Source organism: Dryobates pubescens, chromosome 5 (genome assembly GCF_014839835.1).
Source record: "Dryobates pubescens isolate bDryPub1 chromosome 5, bDryPub1.pri, whole genome shotgun sequence".
NCBI lineage: Eukaryota > Metazoa > Chordata > Aves > Piciformes > Picidae > Dryobates > Dryobates pubescens.
Window position 1 is genome coordinate 6,142,627 of NC_071616.1, and position 17,821 is coordinate 6,160,447.

Sequence of the window (17,821 nt, forward strand, 5' to 3'; positions counted from 1 at the left end):
TTCAACAGAACAGGCATTTCCCTGCAAAACCCAGGAAACTTTGAACACTTCTGTTTATTCAAAGGAAGTAACACAGGTAAGAAAACACAAAGCTAGTGACTTTACCTTTTAATTTTTTCTCCTCTTTAAACTTCTTTTTCTTGGGCCCTAGCAGGTGGCGCTGCTGCTCATAGTAAGGATCGTGTGTAGACAGCAGTCCTGCACTGTAGTACTGATATTGCTGCAACTGAAGTGGAAGTAAATGAGCACAGTAATGCAAAACAGACACAGTAGATAACAGAGACAGCAGGTAAATAACTTCAGATCTTGATCAGAGATCAGAAACATGCACCCCTCCATACTTAACGTTCTTATTCAATGTCCAAAGTGAAAGCACTGCTCTTAGGGTCAACCTTCAGGTTAGAATACATAGAATAAACCAGGTTGGAAGAGACCTTCAAGATCATCGCGTCCAACCCATCAACCAATCCAACTCCGCCCAAACAACTAACCCACGGCACCAAGCACCCGGTCAAGTCTTCTCCTAAAAACCTCCAGTGATGGTGACTCCACCACCTCCCCAGGCAGCCCATTCCAATGGGCAATCACTCTTTCTGTATAGAACTTTTTTCTAACATCCAGCCTGAACCTCCCCTGGCGCAGCCTGAGACTGTGTCCTCTTGTTCTGGTACTGCTTGCCTGGGAGAAGAGACCAACATCCGTCTGTCTACAACCTCCCTTCAGGTAGTTGTAGAGAGTAATAAGGTCACCCCTGAGTCTCCTCTTCTCCAGGCTAAGCAACCCCAGCTCCCTCAGCCTCTCCTCGTAGGGCTTATGTTCCAAACCCCTCACCAACTTTGTTGCTCTTCTCTGGACTCGTTCCAGCAAGTCAACATCCTTCCTAAACTGAGGGGCCCAGAACTGGACACAGGACTCGAGGTGCGGCCTAACCAGTGCAGTGTACAGGGGCAGAATGACCTCCCTGCTCCTGCTGGCCACACTGTTCCTGATGCAGGCCAGAATGCCATTGGCCCTCTTAGCTGCCTGGGCACACTGCAGGCTCATGTTCAGTCTACCGTCGACCAGCACCCCCAGGTCCCTCTCAGCCTGACTGCTCTCCACAAAGGTTCTACACAAAGAGCCAAGCCCACCCAGTTCTGAAGGCAGGAAGAGTGGGCACTGCAGTTTACACTTTCAAAACATACTGCTCCATCTTCTCCATGCTGCCCAGCTAGGCAGTACATGACATGAAGTGATCCAATTAGGGGCCTCCTATTTGTTCTGCTTGCACTGCCGAATTACATACATGCTCTACTTCATCACTCCAAAGGATGTGAGAAGTGTGGGTTTAGATAAAAGGCACTTCAAAAAATTTCCACAAGAACAAACAACTTGAATGTTCAGATTGTCAGACATAAATACAGTTGACTCAGCACTTCCCCCCCCCCCCCAAATTATGAAACCTGTCAGTACATTCCAAGCACTATGCCATTAAACAATTATACACGTCTTACATATGCACAGGCAAATTAAAGGCAGTGTATTAACTATGTAAAATCTAAGCACACAATTAAGTTAATAAGAGACTTTTGGAAGGTGAGAACATCAGCATCACCAAACTCATCTGGACAGATGTTTCCCTCCCTCATAGCTGTGTACTGCTGATCTGACAATTCCTGGTCATTTCCACTGACCACTTGTGTCCTACTAGTATGGAAATAAATATGAGTGTAAAACCTAGCAACAGTTACCACCTGTATAAAATTGGGTGTATGAGTATTTGTGGTCATGGAATATTTCCAGAAGCTAACATAATCTTGGTTTAGAGCTTAAAGGGAAGAAGTGGACAGAAGCAAAAAGCTGGGTGGGTAAATATTTCTTCACTCTTCTGAAGAAATATTCAAAATATGAAATAAGAGGACAAATTTTAATTGCTGACACATCCTGACAGCAGAACATCATGACTGCCTTTATCTGAGACTCCTTTCTGCTGCAGTTCAAAAAAGCAATGAAAACAATTTCTACACAATTCCTTCTAATTTGAAGAAATACATTACTAGAATCAAACCTATCGCAGGATTTGGCCTAACACAAGGAAGTGCACTAGACTATTTTCTTGTAAGAGAAGGGGGAAGAAAGAGAACATGAGAAGAAAATCCAAAACAGGAAAATAAAAGAAAAATAGTAATCAAATAAAATCTCAAAGAAAGACAGAAAATGGAATAGAATAGGAATAGAATTACCCAGGTTGGAAAAGACCTTTGAGATCGTCGAGTCCAACCTATCACCCAACACCATTTAAACAACTAAACCATGGCACCAAGTGCCTCATCCAGTCTCTTCCTAAACACCTCCAGTGATGGTGACTCCACCACCTCCCTGGGCAGCACATTCCAATGGGCAATCTCTCTTTCTGTGAAGAATTTCTTCCTAACATCCAGCCTAAACCTCCCCTGGTGCAGCCTGAGACTGTGTCCTCTTGTTCTGGGGCTGGTTGCCTGGGACAAGAGACCAACTCCCACCTGGCTACAACCTCCCTTCAGGTAGTTGTAGACACCAATAAGGTTTCCTCTGAGCCTCCTTATCTCCAGGCTAAGCAACCCCAGCTCCCTCAGCCTCTCCTCATAGGGTTTGTGTTCCAAACCCCTCACCAACTTTGTTGCCCTTCTCTGGACATGTTCAAGAGTCTCAGCATCTTTCCTAAATTGAAGGGCCTTGAACTGGACACAGGACTCAAGGTGTGGCCTAACCAGTGCAGAGTCCAGGGGCACAGTGACTTCCCTGCTCCTGCTGGCCACACTGTTCCTGATACAGGCCAGGATACCATTGGCCTTCTTGGCTACCTGGGCACACTGCTGGCTCATGTTCAGCCCATTATCAACCACTAGCACAGGTCCCTTTCTGCCTGGCTGCTCTCCAGCCACTCTGACCCCAGCCTGTAGCACTGCATGGGCTTTTTGTGGCCAATGTGCAGAACCTGGCACTTAGATGTGTTAAATCTCATGCCCTTGGACTCTGCCATCTGTCCAATAAGAAGGAAGAAAATCAGAAACTCCCTTTCAGGAAGGCAAACATCACCTTACTACTTGTTACCTCAATGATGATGCAAATATATTACTTTAGGTTTAAACAGTTTAACAACAGCTACTACCTGCAGTAGAATTTAACCCACAGCACTTCAGAATTCATATATATTAGCCAAATCTTGCATTCTAGCACCCTCTGTTTGCTCTGTTGACTGGGACAGAGCCTTGTGGAAGCTGTATGTAATGCATGTGCCAGTACCAGCTACATGAAGTACAGACAGATTCACAGCATAAGACATCAACAGCTCTTCAGCCTGGAGTTAATTAACCCTTGTCTGAAAACGATGATAGGTTGTTGAAGTCTACCAAACCAGAGGGTATTTCCCAGTCCACAAAATACTAGGAGAACAGTTAATGGAGTTAAAGAAAAGAACAAAAATCAAGGCAATGTGAATGCTGTAGCTTTTTACCTCTTTATCTTTGCTGTATTTGCTTTGATGCAGTTTCTTGTATTTGTGTAATCGCAACATGTTGTGAAGTTCCTCCCTGGAAAGAGAAAATTCTTCATCCTCGTCCCCGTCTTCATCACTTGGTGAATCAGTGTCACTGGAGTCATCACTCAGAAGGATACTCTAACAAGAAAGAATGGAAGTTCATTTAAACAATTGCAAGTCCCTACATGGAATTGTTTGTTTATGCAAAGCACTCTTGAGCCTTCAGTAACGGGCTGGGGGTCTGGCCCAAGAATGATACTTAGCGTTTACAAAGTGTCCTCCCTCTCAAACACCTCACAGGGAGAATGGTTTTCTGCAGTACAGTACAGTGCAGTAGTGAATCCAACACACATGGTTTGACTTGGGGGAGGAAGTTTTTTTCTGTTCTGGGGGAAGTTAAGTTGCTTTACAATCCACTTCATCTGTCTGTGGTCTCAAAAAAGCAGCAGTGAGAAAATCCAGGATAACAGCAAGGGCATTTTGTGAGGTACAGGTGCTTTCATACTCCATTTGTAGTTTGTTTTGCTATTCCACCACTTCCACCTGCATCAGTTCCAGCAGGTTTGCCTCATGGCTAACCTCTGGGCAACTCTGGTTTTCCTTACTAGAAGAAGCTACAGTACAATGAAAACACAAAGATGGTATAAACCCATAATTCCATTCCCTTCTTCCCTCTTCATTTGGACCTTCATATTACAAACAAACTTCCAGCAGAGTCCCAGACAGCCATTTAATATATTTCATAATAGATGATTCTAATTTGGACAGCACACTAAAATCACTTCAAGTTTTGGAAGGTATACTCAGGGTGAAATTCAACTCAGATGCTGCTGCTGCTCATCTAAATTGGAATGCTTGAATCTACATAGACCATAAACCTATTGTGTTCTACATAAAGAATACTGTATGAGACTTTATCAGCTATCACAGACTCTCTTCCCATTTCCAAGATGAGAAGCCTCTGTAGAATATACTTTTTGTTTTGGTAAATGTTTTTTTCTTAATGTAATAACAAAGAAACCCCAAAGAAACAACAACACCACAAACCACCAAACCAAAACTCCACCAAAAAACCTCCCCACATTTCTTCCTTCCAGTCCTTTCTTCTTAGCATGGGACACTGGCTCTAGCTGCTACCAAAAAACCCATACAAATCAGTGTAGCAAACAATAAGCTAATACAGAACAACACTGAAAAATCACAGTATCACAGTATCAACTAAGGTTGGAAGAGACCTCAAAGATCATTGAGTCCAACCTGTAAATGAATTTCTCAGCAACATGAACTATTACCACATCTCTGTGTCACCTTGTGCCTCTTTTTCAGTGTTTGCCTTTGCATCAATCACAAGATTTAAGGCAGCTCTTACATTAGACTGTCTTTCTGAGCTCTCAGTGGTCAAATAAAATTAAATGAACTACTTAAATGAGAACAAGCTTCCTGTAAACTGGGAATTGTATTTGTGATTATGCTCTGACCAGCGCTCAACTTACCTTCTTGTTGCCCTCTGCTTGCCTATACATTTGTGCATCACAATCTATGTCAGATGACAAGATGTAATTATTCATCTGGAATACTGTGTCCAGTTTTGGGCCCCTCAGTTCAAGGAGGACAGGGAACTGCCTGAGTCCAGCACAGAACCACAGAAATGTTTAAGACGGTGGAACATCTCAGGGGAGGTTTAGGCTCGAGGTGAGGAGAAAGTTCTTCACAGAGAGAGTTATTGGCCATTGGAATGTGCTGCCCAGGGAGGTGGTGGAGTCACCATCCCTGGAGGTGTTCAAGAGGGGATTGGACCTGGCAATTGGTGCCATGGTCTAGTCATGAGGTCTGTGGTGACAGGTTGGACTCGATGATCTTTGAGGTCTCTTCCAACCTTAGTGATACTGTGATCTCCTTTATGAGGAAAGGCTGAGGGGGGTGGACTAGATGATCTTTTTTCTGAGTTGCCTTCCAACTCCTAATATTCTGTAATCACTCCCTATAGGGTGCCAACAGATTTCACATAGCTGCATTTCTGTGCAGTATTCTTACCTTCAGCCACTTCCTGCTTTTCTTCAGTTTGGAAAAGTTATACAAGCTCCCTTTTTCAGACTTTGGTTCTATTTAGAGAGGAAAAAAAAATAACCTTCAGAAACAATGCTTTTCCCAGTTTATCCCAGAAAAGGCAGAGTTTCAACCTAGTATATTTCCTACCTGGCTGCAGTACTCCATTCAGAGAATGTGTGTTGAGCATCCCGGAATGTCCTGCTCCAGAAGACTCTCCAAGCAAAGAGTTTGGAGGCTCTTCCTTAACTTGCATCAGGGGATCCCCAGACTGAGGCAGCAAAGGATTGTCATCCAATCCATCTTCACTTTCATCACTGCAAGAAGATACACAGTGACAAGGAAAGGAAAATATTCAAAGGAGGAGACACCCACACAACCTTCTCACATGTGTCTAAAGCTTTGATAACTAAGACAGATTCAGGTGGAACTCTACACATTAGAAACACTGCTGTTAATTTCCTGTTAACCCCTCAGAAACAGTTAATCATCTGACCAGCCTGGCTATCAACCTGCACCTTCAGTCTTTAGGTGTCTGATTAGAGAAGCACGAGCTAAGCAAGACACCATTATCAAGCACAGGACTGTCATTCTCAGCACTAAGTGTGCAGGTGAGAAACAAAGCTATAGTTCTATGCCTTCTGTGAATCTTACTACACACTTACAAATACATCTATTAACTATTCCCCATGCAGTGATCAGTTCTGCAGCTCTACAACTCCAAAACACAGATGGAATTAGACATGAATTGTTTGGGGATAAAAACATACCTCGATCACTGCTCATTGCTAGAACTTAGTTACATATACATTTTGCAGTTGACATTAGTCTCTGCATTTCACTGGTGGCTACAGGCCATAGCCCTGCCCTGAAAAATCAACTTAAGTGCTTGTTCACCCTGATTTTGCAGGCAAAGGAAGCTTTGGCCACTCAGCTATGAGAAAGACCTTTAGAAGATCGTGACAATAATTTGTGAGCTGGCAAAATGCTGAATTATCAGTGTGAGCTAAGAGAAGCACAGTGCAAAACCTCTGAAGGAAAAGAGTTTACAGTGAACATGTCAGTGCTAAATCCTTCATATGGTGTTGCCAGGGAACATCATAATAAGAATGCCTGGCTTTCCTTGGCATTCCCAAGGGAAAATGGAAAAGGTTTTGATACCTGGATATACTCCTGTTAAAGATGGCAGAGGTCTGTCGTAAAAACTGATCCAGTTGCAGAGCTTTCTCCAGATACTGCAGATAAAGGGGTTTTGCCAGCTCTGAGCAGCTGCCATCCTCCCTGGCACCCAGCTCTGAGGCCATAGAACAAACTTCTCCTCATGCACAGGTGCCTCTGAACACGCAGCTGTTGGGAAGACACAATAGTCATCACTACCATCACCTCTGAAGGGAATGAATTTGGTGAGTGGACAAATCTACTGCATGCTACACCAAATAGAATAGAATAAACCAGGTTGGAAGAGACCTTTGAGATCATCACAGCCAACCCATCATCCAACATCATCTAATCAACTAAACCATGGCACCAAGCACCCCATCAAGTCTCCTAAACACCTCCAGTGATGGTGACTCCACCACCTCCCCAGGCAGCACATTCCGATGGCTAATCTCTCTTTCTGTGAAGAATTTCTTCCTAACATCCAGCCTAAATCTCCCCTGGCACAGCTTGAGACTGTGTCCTCTTGTTCTGGGGCTGGTTGCCTGGGAGAAGAAACCAACCCCCACCTGGCTACAACCTCCCTTCAGGTAGTTGTAGATGGCAAGAAGGTCTCCCCTGAGCCTCCTCTTCTCCAGGCTAAGCAACCCCAGCTCCCTCAGCCTCTCCTCACAGGACTGTACTCCAAACCCCTCCCCAGCTTCGTTGCCCTTCTCTGGACGCATTCCAGCAACTCAACATCTTTCCTAAACTGAGGGGCCCAGAACTGGACACAGTACCCAAGGTGTGGCCTAACCAGTGCTAATACAGAACCCAGAACTGAGGCAGTTCCGGGCAAAAAGCTTAGGCTGCAGTTACTAGGAATACTAAACAAACAAACAGAAATTCACACGGAACTTTTCCACCACAATACAACCACAGCCAAATCATAGCTTCTTCAGTTTTCTGGTTTATGACTTCATGGATGCCATTCGATACTAATGAGCACTGCACTGGCCTGGGATGATAATCCCTGTGGTGACAGAAAGGCAAAGCACAACAGAGCCAGTCCTTCAGCATGTAAAGTAAACCTTCATCACTACTAAGGACACTCTGAACAGAGAGCAGCTGTGTGTCATGAAATCTGAATGAAAGGAATAAAATAAATTTATATATAAAATCCCTTATTTTATACATACATAATCATAGTATCAGTCAGGGTTGGAAGGGACCACAAGGATCATCTAGTTCCAACCCCCCTGCCATGGGGACACCCCACACTAGATCAGGCTGGCCAGAGCCTCAGCCAGCCTGGGCTTAAACACCTCCAGGGACAGGGCCCCAACCACCTCCCTGGACAACCCATTCCAGGGCTTCACCACTCTCATGGGGAAGAACTTCCTCCTCACATCCAGCCTGAATCTCCCCACCTCCAGCTTCATTCCATTCCCCCTAGTCCTATTCACTCCCTGAGATCCTGAGAAGTCCCTCCCCAGCCTTCTTGGAGCCCCCTTCAGATACTGGAAGGCCACAATGAGGTCACCTGGGAGCCTTCTCTTCTCCAGACTGAACAGCCCCAACTCCTTCAGTCTGTCCTCATAGGAGAGGTGCTCCAGCCCTCTGCTCATCCTTGTGGCCCTTCTCTGGACACCTTCCAGCACCTCCAGATCTCTCTTGTAATAGGGGCTCCAGAACTGGAGGCAGTACTGCAGGTGGGGTCTCCCCAGAGCTGAGTAGAGAGGGAGAATCACCTCCCTTGACCTGCTGGCCACACTTCTCTTGCTGCAGCCCAGGATCTGATTGGCTTTCTGGGCTGCAAGTGCACACTGAGAGCTCCTGTTGAGCTCCTCCTCCACCAGCACCCCCAAGTCTCTCTCCTCAGGGCTGCTTTCCAGCCAATCCCTGCCCAGCCTGGATTTGTGCCTGGGATTGCCTCAACCCAGAAGTTATTCTAAAAGGGGAAAAATACTGAAAATAGTGTTCTTCTCTTGCTTTTATCATTCAGTTCACAGCTGTTACAGATAAAACACCTAAAGACTTCTCTCTTAAACCACTGATACTCTCACAGCACCCAGAACACAGCTGTTACTGACTGACAAGCCACCCACAGGAGCTTGACCAAAACAACCTTTCCAATCTAAACCTGAATCATCTTCACTAAAGACAAAGTGACATGTAATTAGCAAATTAACAGACACTTCTTATGGCTGCAAATTCAGAATACACTTTAGTTGTCTGCACTTCCAGCTAGTAGAAATAGTCTGCCTGATTTTAATGTCTCAGGATTTGTTCTCAGGATTGTATATTCTTCAAGAACCAAACACACTCTCCCTGCAGTACCTGCATTATGCATTGCTTCAAAACCAAAGCTATCACAACATTCTATTGCTCTGTCAATGGCAGTTTTTTCTTCAACTGCAGAAGATGTTGTAACACTTGCTACAGTAATAGCTCTGTCAACTGGAATTTTGTTTTCCTTTGACTACCACAGGTGCCATGATTGTCATAATAATAGCAAGAAAAATAATTTTCAATTATTTCCAAAGTCACAGTTGTCACTGTATAAATGCAAATCTATCAATACCCTAAAGGGGCTAATATTACAGTATCACAGTATCACCAAGGTTGGAAGAGACCTCAAAGATCATCAAGTCCAACATGTCACCACAGACCTCATGACTAAACCATGGCACCAAGTGCTATGTCCAATCCCCTCTTGAACACCTCAAGACAGGATAACTCAAGACACCTTAAGACAGGATAACAGCCCTCACTTAGAAGTTCTTGGTTTTTCTTTCAGATTGAAGCTATGTAGGTTTATCTTTCTATATAGAATAGAATAAACCAGGTTGGAAGGGACCTTCAAGATCATCTCATCCAACCCATCAACCAATCCAACCCACCTAAACAACTAACCCATGGCACCAAGCACCCCATCAAGTCTCCTCTGAACACCTCCAATGATGGCGACTCCACCACCTCCCCGGGCAGCCCATTCCAATGGCCAGTCTCTCTCTCTATGAAGAATTTCTTTCTAACATCCAGCCTAAACCTCCCCTGGCGCACCTGAGACTGTGTCCTCTTGTTCTGGTGCTGCCTGCCTGGGAGAAGAGACCAACCTCCGCCTGTCTACAACTTCCCTTCAGGTAGTTGTAGAGAGCAATAAGGTCTCCCCTGAGTCTCCTCTTCTCCAGGCTAAGCAACCCCAGCTCCCTCAGCCTTTCCTCATAGGGCTGTGCTCCAAACCCCTCACCAACTTTGTTGCCCTTCTCTGGACTTGTTCCAGCAAGTCAACCTCCTTCCTAAACTGAGGGGCCCAGAACTGGACACAGGACTCAAGGTGTGTCCTAACCAGTGCAGTGTACAGGGGCACAATGACCTCCCTGCTCCTGCTGGCCACAGTTCCTGATGCAGGCCAGGATGCCATTGGCCCTCTTGGCCACCTGGGCACACTGCAGGCTCATGTTCAGCCTACCATCAACCAGTACCCCCAGGTCCCACTCTGCCTGGCCGCTCTCCAGCCACTCTGACCCCAGCCTGTAGCTCTGCATGGGGTTGCTGTGGCCAATGTGCAGAACCTGGCACTTGGATGTGTTCAATCTCATGCCCTTGGACTCTGCCCATCTGTCCAGCCTGTCGAGGTCCCTCTGCAGAGCCTCTCTACCCTCCAGCAGATCAACTCCTGCCCCCAACTTGGTGTTGTCAGCAAATTTACTGATGATGGACTCAATGCCCTCATCCAGATCATCAATGAAGATGTTAAAGAGCCTGGGGCCCAGCACTGATCCTTGGGGCACACCGCATATATGCCAGATCTTCGTACACCTGACAGGAAGGGAACGATTGACCTCTGTTACCAAATACCCATTTCCAGCAGAAGTCAACAGACAGAAGGAAGCACCTGAAACTTTCCTTAAGATAAAGGTATTAAGAGTCACATTTCCCAAGAAACTTTCATCCACATACGTCACACTGCTTAGCAGACATCTGAAAAACACTACCCTAAAAATAAGAAACTGACTTCCAAGAGACAGGGCCATGAAGAAAATAACAAGGTTAGAAAGCAAGAGGAAGCAGCAGAGAACATGGAACTGAGGAGACATAGATGGGAGGAATTAATGGAGAGGAAAAAAGGACACCAAGAAGGTCAGAATGGTTTCCTTCAGATCACCAATAAAAACGATGTATATTACAGCTGGAAGATTCAAGCCCTAGCAGGGTATCATAGTATCCCGGTATCACCAAGGTTGGAAGAGATCTCAAAGATCATCGAGTCCAACCTGTCACCACAGAACTCATGACTAAACCATGGCACCAAGTGCCACGTCCAATCCCCTCTTGAACACCTCCAGGGATGGTGACTCCACCACCTTCCTGGGCAGCACATTCCAATGGCTAACAACTCTCTCTGGGAAGAACTTTCTCCTCACCTCCAGCCTAAACTTCCCCTGGTGCAGCTTGAGACTGTGTCCTCCTGTTCTCTCTTGCTGGTTGCTAGAGAGAAGAGACCAACCCCTTCCTGGCTACAATCCCCCTTCAGGTAGTTGTAGACAGCAAGAAGGTCACCCCTGAGCCTCCTCTTCTCCGGGCTAAACAATCCCAGCTCCTTCAGCCTCTCCTCACAGGGCTGTGCTCAAGGCCTCTCCCCAGCCTTGTTGCCCTTCTCTGGTGATCCCTTTTGTCACTGCATTTCAGAATGTCCCCATCAACAAAAGCACATGTTGGTAACATTTATTATCATTATATACACAATTACAGTATAAATTATTACTTTCACTTTTCCAGTCAAAATGTCACTTGTAATCATTGTTTAATGGTTTTACTCAGACCCAGAAGGCATCTTTCCACTGTCTCCTCTTTGCAGAAAATCTCCTTCACAGACCTCAACATTTGGTGGCATTGCCTGTCCTCAGGGCACCGCAGGACAGAAACGTGCCCCAAGGAGCACAAAGCACACAAGACTTTATTTGGATTCACGGCCTCCAAGGAAGCTAACTACCAAATGTCCTCTTCTGCACCCCAGTGAGCCTTGCCCTCACAAACCTATGCAAGCTTCACAGCAAAATACAGGGAAAGCACTAAGCTACATTTGAGGTCAAGTTTTTAATTGGAGGACAGAAAATAGGCCAGAGGCAAAACAAACACTATCATATTCCTGATCTAGAATGAGTAACTGGATGCTTTTCCAGCTGCCCAGGTCCACTTGCCTAAGTGCTGGTCTACATGGACCCACCAGGCACTCCACAAAGGCACTGGTGCTTATCTGGCTCCACCCTCACACAGTTGAGGAGACAGCCTGGCAGAAGGCTGTTTTCTTTACCCCTAAGAATATAAATGACCCTATGAGGAGGAGCTGCTATCAGATGTGCTTAGTAATTACATAACTAATAGATTTTCTCAGGAGCTGGCTACTCAGGAGTTGGTACTGCCCAGAGTGATGAATATGAACCCAAGGGATAATACCCTCTGTCCACAGTGACTGCAGTAACTGCAGGAGTAGGACTCATTCCAGATTTTAACACATTCAAATCCTCCTGTCACGTACACTACACTAAGCCTCTATGTTTAGTACACAGGTCTGCATGCTAATCACTTGTCTTGGCTGTACTGTTTTTACATACCTATGTTCTCAACTATTACTTCCCAGGTCAGGAAACCTCTTGGGCCCACATCCAATGAAGCCCTCCTTGTGCTGACACAGTCCAAGGACTCTGCATCCCATCCATAGAAAAAGACCTGCATTCCCTCATCCTCCTATTTGAATTGTCTCAGAAGGCTCCTGCCCATACAAAGTTAATTACTCTTGCTCTCTAAACAGTTGCTGTCCTCTATTCTGCCTACCCAGTAAACAAACACAGGAGAGCTTAGCAATATTTGTGAGTGCATTAACAATGCCCAAAACAAATTCAGTAAGAGTTACACAGGCACATGGAACAGAGAAGAGCTCAGCCACTGAATTCAGCCATTCATTTATTTATATGCTAACAGTTGCACAGTACTTCTCTGCTTATCAAAGTAGTAATAGGGGAAGCTAATGGACAGATACTTCTTTATCCTCTGATCTTTTGTTCTCATTCTAGGTTTTAAGAAACAAAGATTTCCAGTGGCAAAACCTGCTCCAATACTGAAGCTAGGGAAGATGGGATAAAACACCTGAGAACCACAGAACAGCCTGATCCACTACAGTAGGCAAGTGTTCAGGACATCATCAAGACATTGCTTCAGTGGATTTACATGGTGATGACATTAATTCCAACTCCTCTTTGCCGTTTCTGGAACAAATCTAGCATTTGGCCTACTCAGTTTAAGGAAGACTGCAGACACACAGATTTTCAAAGCAGTTTCATCACTAATGGTGACACTGAGGTAAAAACCCAAGATGTTCCATGTGCAAGATGATTGGATGCTGCAGAGTAGCCCTTGGGCTAAACCAACTTTCTTACATATATACACACCAACTCCACGTTAAGTTCCCAGTATCAAATGCAAGAGTTACTTGCTTTCTCGCTTCATCTCCACTAGTTAAAGCAGTTTAGAATGAAAATGTTTAGCTGCTACACTGCCTGGCCAGCACTCTGAATCCTCTAATGTTCTTACTTAATCAGAAGCTCACACTGATACCATTTAATTGTACCACGTGGCCCTTGAATTATTAAAAGCACAGGTAAAATATCAGCAGCAGAATCTGAGTTTAGTGATATATATATATACACCCTTTTCATACAAACAACCCTCATAACCATACTTTTTTTTTCCCCTCAGAAAATACAAGTTTGGTTGAAAGAAGCCTTCCTTAATTTCAAATCACGTAGCTTAGCTCAAGGTTAAAGTAGGTGAGGGGTTTCCTCACTGTTTCTTCAAGTCTGCCCATTCTAATGTCTAGTCACTAATTAAACACCCAGCCCCGGAGAAGAATCCTCCAAGGACGTCCTCTGGGAGCAGAGTTATGTTTATGACAAGGTTTCTAAGTTAGATACCCACTGAGCTGCACCAACCAATCAGCAAAACCACTGCTCTCACCGAGCAGCTTAGCTTTAAAAGTAGACTCTCACCGTTCAAAGAGTAACCACTGGGTATATTTCTGAATGAAGTCCAACAAGTTTTTACTACTGGTGCCAATTTAAAGCAGAAGTCCCAGAAGTGGCAAGCACACAGTTCAGTACTGCTGCCTAGCTGCAAGCTAAAAAGGATTTGCTTTGTACAGCTGCTTGAAATAGTACTTTTTTTACCACCAGGAGTTTCTTGTTTTGTTATTTTTCTTCAGTTTCTGGCATCCGTACACCTCAGGTAAGGCCCAGAGGATTACTTTTTCTTCTCTTTATGCCTAATACTAACATCAAACACCACAACAAATAACAACTACACTCCTAGCTGAGAGCACATACACAAACACGAGCTGCCGTGGAGGTAAAAGGTACAACACAGCAGCTAATCTGCAGCATCTCTTCTGAGCCCATGACAAATGCAAGGCTAACCAATACAACTAACTTCAAGTCTCACCTGATGTACTATGCTACCTATACTATGCTACCTGTACTATTACTACTATGGAGTGCTACCAGCTAGCAGGTGAGCACCCTTATTTGTTCAAATATCTCAGCCCACAAGAGCAGACTTTCTTACCTCTCCTCTGTCCAACCGGTCTTAAGCACATTGACAAAACACTGAACTGGACAGAACCCCTGAAATCCCACTTGACACACGGCAAGTATGTACTCCTTGTATCTCCACTGAAAGCACTGAAAAGTTTTACCCATAAAGCAGGATTAAAACCCAGGATCAAGAGCACCACCTTAGTTCTCTCACCAGTTTAGCAGTTGTTCACTGGGGGTTTTCCCACACGTGGGCTTTGACACCAACTTACAGAGATTTTCCAAACAGGTATGAACACCTAAGACACTTTTCTGTCTTGAAGACACTTGAGACATGCAACACTCATTAGAATAGCAGAACACTGGAAGAATTTTCTGCAGTACCATCTCCAGAATAATCCCTGCACATGCACACAGAAGATTAAGCCAAGGACTGTATGGAAAACTCCCATTAACGCAGTGCTATGGGCAAGGTGTATTTTTGTCACATTTCTTCAGAAGCATGTAACATCCAACACAGACAACAGTGGTGGCATTGAAAACTTCAAAAGGTATTTTGCTTGGAGGAGAATCACAAGCTCTCCTTTCCCCTCTCACATTTCAGCTTGCTTTGATGAATGTATAGTTAGACTTGACAACTCTTTCCCAGAGCACGCTGTACGCCCGGTCTTAAAGCAAAACATAATCCCCATCTAGGCTTTATTACAGCAGTGTTTTAACCATAGCTTTGATACCTGAGAGATTACAGACAGGAGGATAGTTCCCCCAGGCCCTCAATCTCCACTAAACTCAAGTTGAACGAATAAAAGACGGGTCCATTTAACTGAGGTGTGAGTTCACACCATTCCAGTTTGAAATTAAAAAGAAGCCATTTTAATTGCCTTTCTGAGTAATGAAATGTAGCTAAAATTAGACACTGCCCTATATATAGTGCTTTACTGCACTGCTTTGCTTTTATGGTGAGGTTTTATAGTGTTTTCTAAGGAATGAGACAGCATTTCATTGACTGTCATTCCACCTTTTAAATACAAAGAAGAGGAGAGAGTGGAGCACAGGCTCTGAATCGTCTAATTGCTGAAATAAAAAGTGACAGACAGCACCTGATTTATTAGGGAACATAAACCCCAACAACTAAAAAACCAAACCACAAACAAACTATAGAGGTGTACCAAAATTTACCAGAAGCATCTAGGTAAGAGAAGGGCAGAATAGCTTACAGCAAACACAAAAGTTCACTTGCCATAGCTGAGCTTCCATGTTTAAACTAGCAGAAGCCTGACCAGCAGAAAAACACACCTATTCAATTGTTAAGAGTAAGTCTTGTCCCAAAAGGGCAGTTAGCAGTACTTAAGGAGACCTCTGACAACGTGTCCATGCCTCTGCTCCGCCTAACAGCACTGTTACCCTCACGCATTGCCATTGCCTCACTCCTGCTCTCTGTGCACACAAAACAAACTGCAGGGATGTTTCTTGTTTTGTTTGGTTTTCACTCCCTGCACCCCAGACCACGGCAAGCGAACTATGTCCAAGAGAGCTCTACTAGGGCCCTTTTCTTCCTGCCACCCAAACCAACCCCTAGCATGTAATTTAGCTTGCCAAATACCATGCTTATTACAGACCCTGCAGCTCACTACGTTACATCCAAATGGAACAAAACTTGCCCGTTTGAACAGTCAAGCATTTTAAGCAACTTTTAATATACATATGAGAGATGGGGAAGAACTGAACTACTGGGAATATCCTAAACACTGGGAAAAGGGTCAAGCTACAGTCCTGTTTCTTGTACTTTTCCCTTACTACCTTACCAACCTCTGGATGTTATGACATGCTCTTACACATGCACATTTAAGGAATGATGACACAAAGACATCATTTCTGATTGGTGTAAATTAAAAAGGGATGGATATTGCTCACATATGGGTGTGCTGCACAAATTCATGCAGTAATTCCTTCAGCAGAGGGCAAAATCAAATTTCAACTACATTTCACTACAAAATGGGAACTTGACTTGCACCATCTTCTTCAGGGAAAGAAGGAAATAATTCAGGTAAATTTATTACTATCATCTACCACACTGTGGAAAGGGAAGCTTGCCACTCAAGCTCAGCAACAGGGTAACAGAAAGAATGCATAATGCCCAGTAACACTCATCACAACAGAAATTGCATTAGGTTATGTACGTGCAGTGAAACCGGGCTAGCCTTTATGCCACAACTTCCCAGTGTATGTAATCACCACCACAAACGTAACACTAAACTATGTTTTATGCACACCTAGTAGGCACTCTGCATCACCACTGATATCAGTTTGGCAGGCAACACCTTCCTGCAGACGCTGGTGGCTGTGCAGACCGAGCTTCGGACAACTCCAAGGCTGCGCAGCCAGGCACTGCCAAGGAGAAGCTCGCACCGAGCAGGACTCCCCGAGTTCAGCAGCAACGTTGCATCATGCGGACGGTGCGCACACGGAGCTGTCCCGACCGGCAGCGCCCGCACACGGCCCTGCCTCAGGCAGCCGGGGGCGGTTACAGGCCGAGGGCCCCAGTGTGACACCTCCACGCCAGCCCCCACGAAGGGAGCCGGCGGGACCCGGGCCGAACGATGCTCACAAACTCCCGCGGCACCGGGGGAACAGCGGGTCCCGCCACCGCGCTCCGCCACCAGGCCCAACCCGTAAGAAGCGGCTGCGCTCGCCCGTGACGCGGCGCTGGCGGCGGCGGCTCCGGCCCAGCCCCTCCCGGTCCGGCCGCGCCGCTGCCCCCGCTGCGCGGCCCCCCCGCGCACGCGCCCCCGCCCCACGGGCGCACGTGCGCCCGCAGGTGCACGGCGGCGCCCCGGCCCCACCGCCGCCGCGTACGCTGCCCGCCCTTAACCACCGCCCCCCCCAATTCCCCGGTGTACGGCGGGGAGCCCGGCAGCCGCTCCGCGCCGGGCGGGGGAGGGGCGGCTCCCACACCGGTATATCGGGGCGCATCCGGCGGGCAGGGCGGGGAAGGGGCCTGTCCCTTTAAGAAGAGGCCCGGCTGCTGCGGCCGCCGCTTAGCGGGGGGGGAGTTGAAGCCGCGGCCTGCCCAGGTGGGGACCCGCTACCGGCTCTCGTAGCCCCGGCCCGGTGCGTCGTTGCTTGGTCTTCGCGGTGGCTCACCTGGATAGCAGGCCCAGCTTCGGCGCGGCGGCAGCGGCGGCGGGGGGCTGGGGGTGTCTCCTGGGCTCGTTTCCCCGCTCACTTCACCCGGCCTCTTGCCCCGTGTTGCCGGGGCTGGTGCTGCCTGTGTCCTGTCGCGGGGCGCTCTCGACTCCTGCCTCGCCAAGATGGCGCCCGCGCTGCTGCTGAGGAGGAGGCGGCGGCTGCGGGCGCTGGGACGGCGGCGGCGGCCACTTTCGCTCACTGAGAGGAGAGGAGCAGGGACACGGGGAGCCATGGCGGGGGGGAGGAGAGGCGCCATGGCCAGGCCTGAACAATCGAACCCCGCATACCTCCCCACGGCCCAGGTCCCGCACCCCGACTCCGCCGCCCCCCTCCCGTCGCCGCAGCAGCCTCACAGCCC

General features: G+C 46.6%; 1 protein-coding gene across 1 annotated transcript in view; it reads right to left on the bottom strand.

Annotated features, from left to right (window-relative positions):
- INO80 (INO80 complex ATPase subunit) overlaps positions 1 to 17,723 on the bottom strand; it is an 84,765-nt gene extending 67,042 nt beyond the window's left edge. Inside the window, exons 1-6 of the mRNA XM_054161499.1 lie at positions 17,419 to 17,723; positions 6,707 to 6,892; positions 5,696 to 5,862; positions 5,534 to 5,601; positions 3,476 to 3,637; positions 106 to 226 (exon numbers count right to left, since the gene is read on the bottom strand). Coding sequence (XP_054017474.1) covers positions 106 to 226; positions 3,476 to 3,637; positions 5,534 to 5,601; positions 5,696 to 5,862; positions 6,707 to 6,849 — 661 coding nt within the window. The 5' untranslated portion in view covers positions 6,850 to 6,892; positions 17,419 to 17,723. The remainder of the gene's footprint in view (positions 1 to 105; positions 227 to 3,475; positions 3,638 to 5,533; positions 5,602 to 5,695; positions 5,863 to 6,706; positions 6,893 to 17,418) is intronic.
- Positions 17,724 to 17,821: the final 98 nt, after the last annotated feature.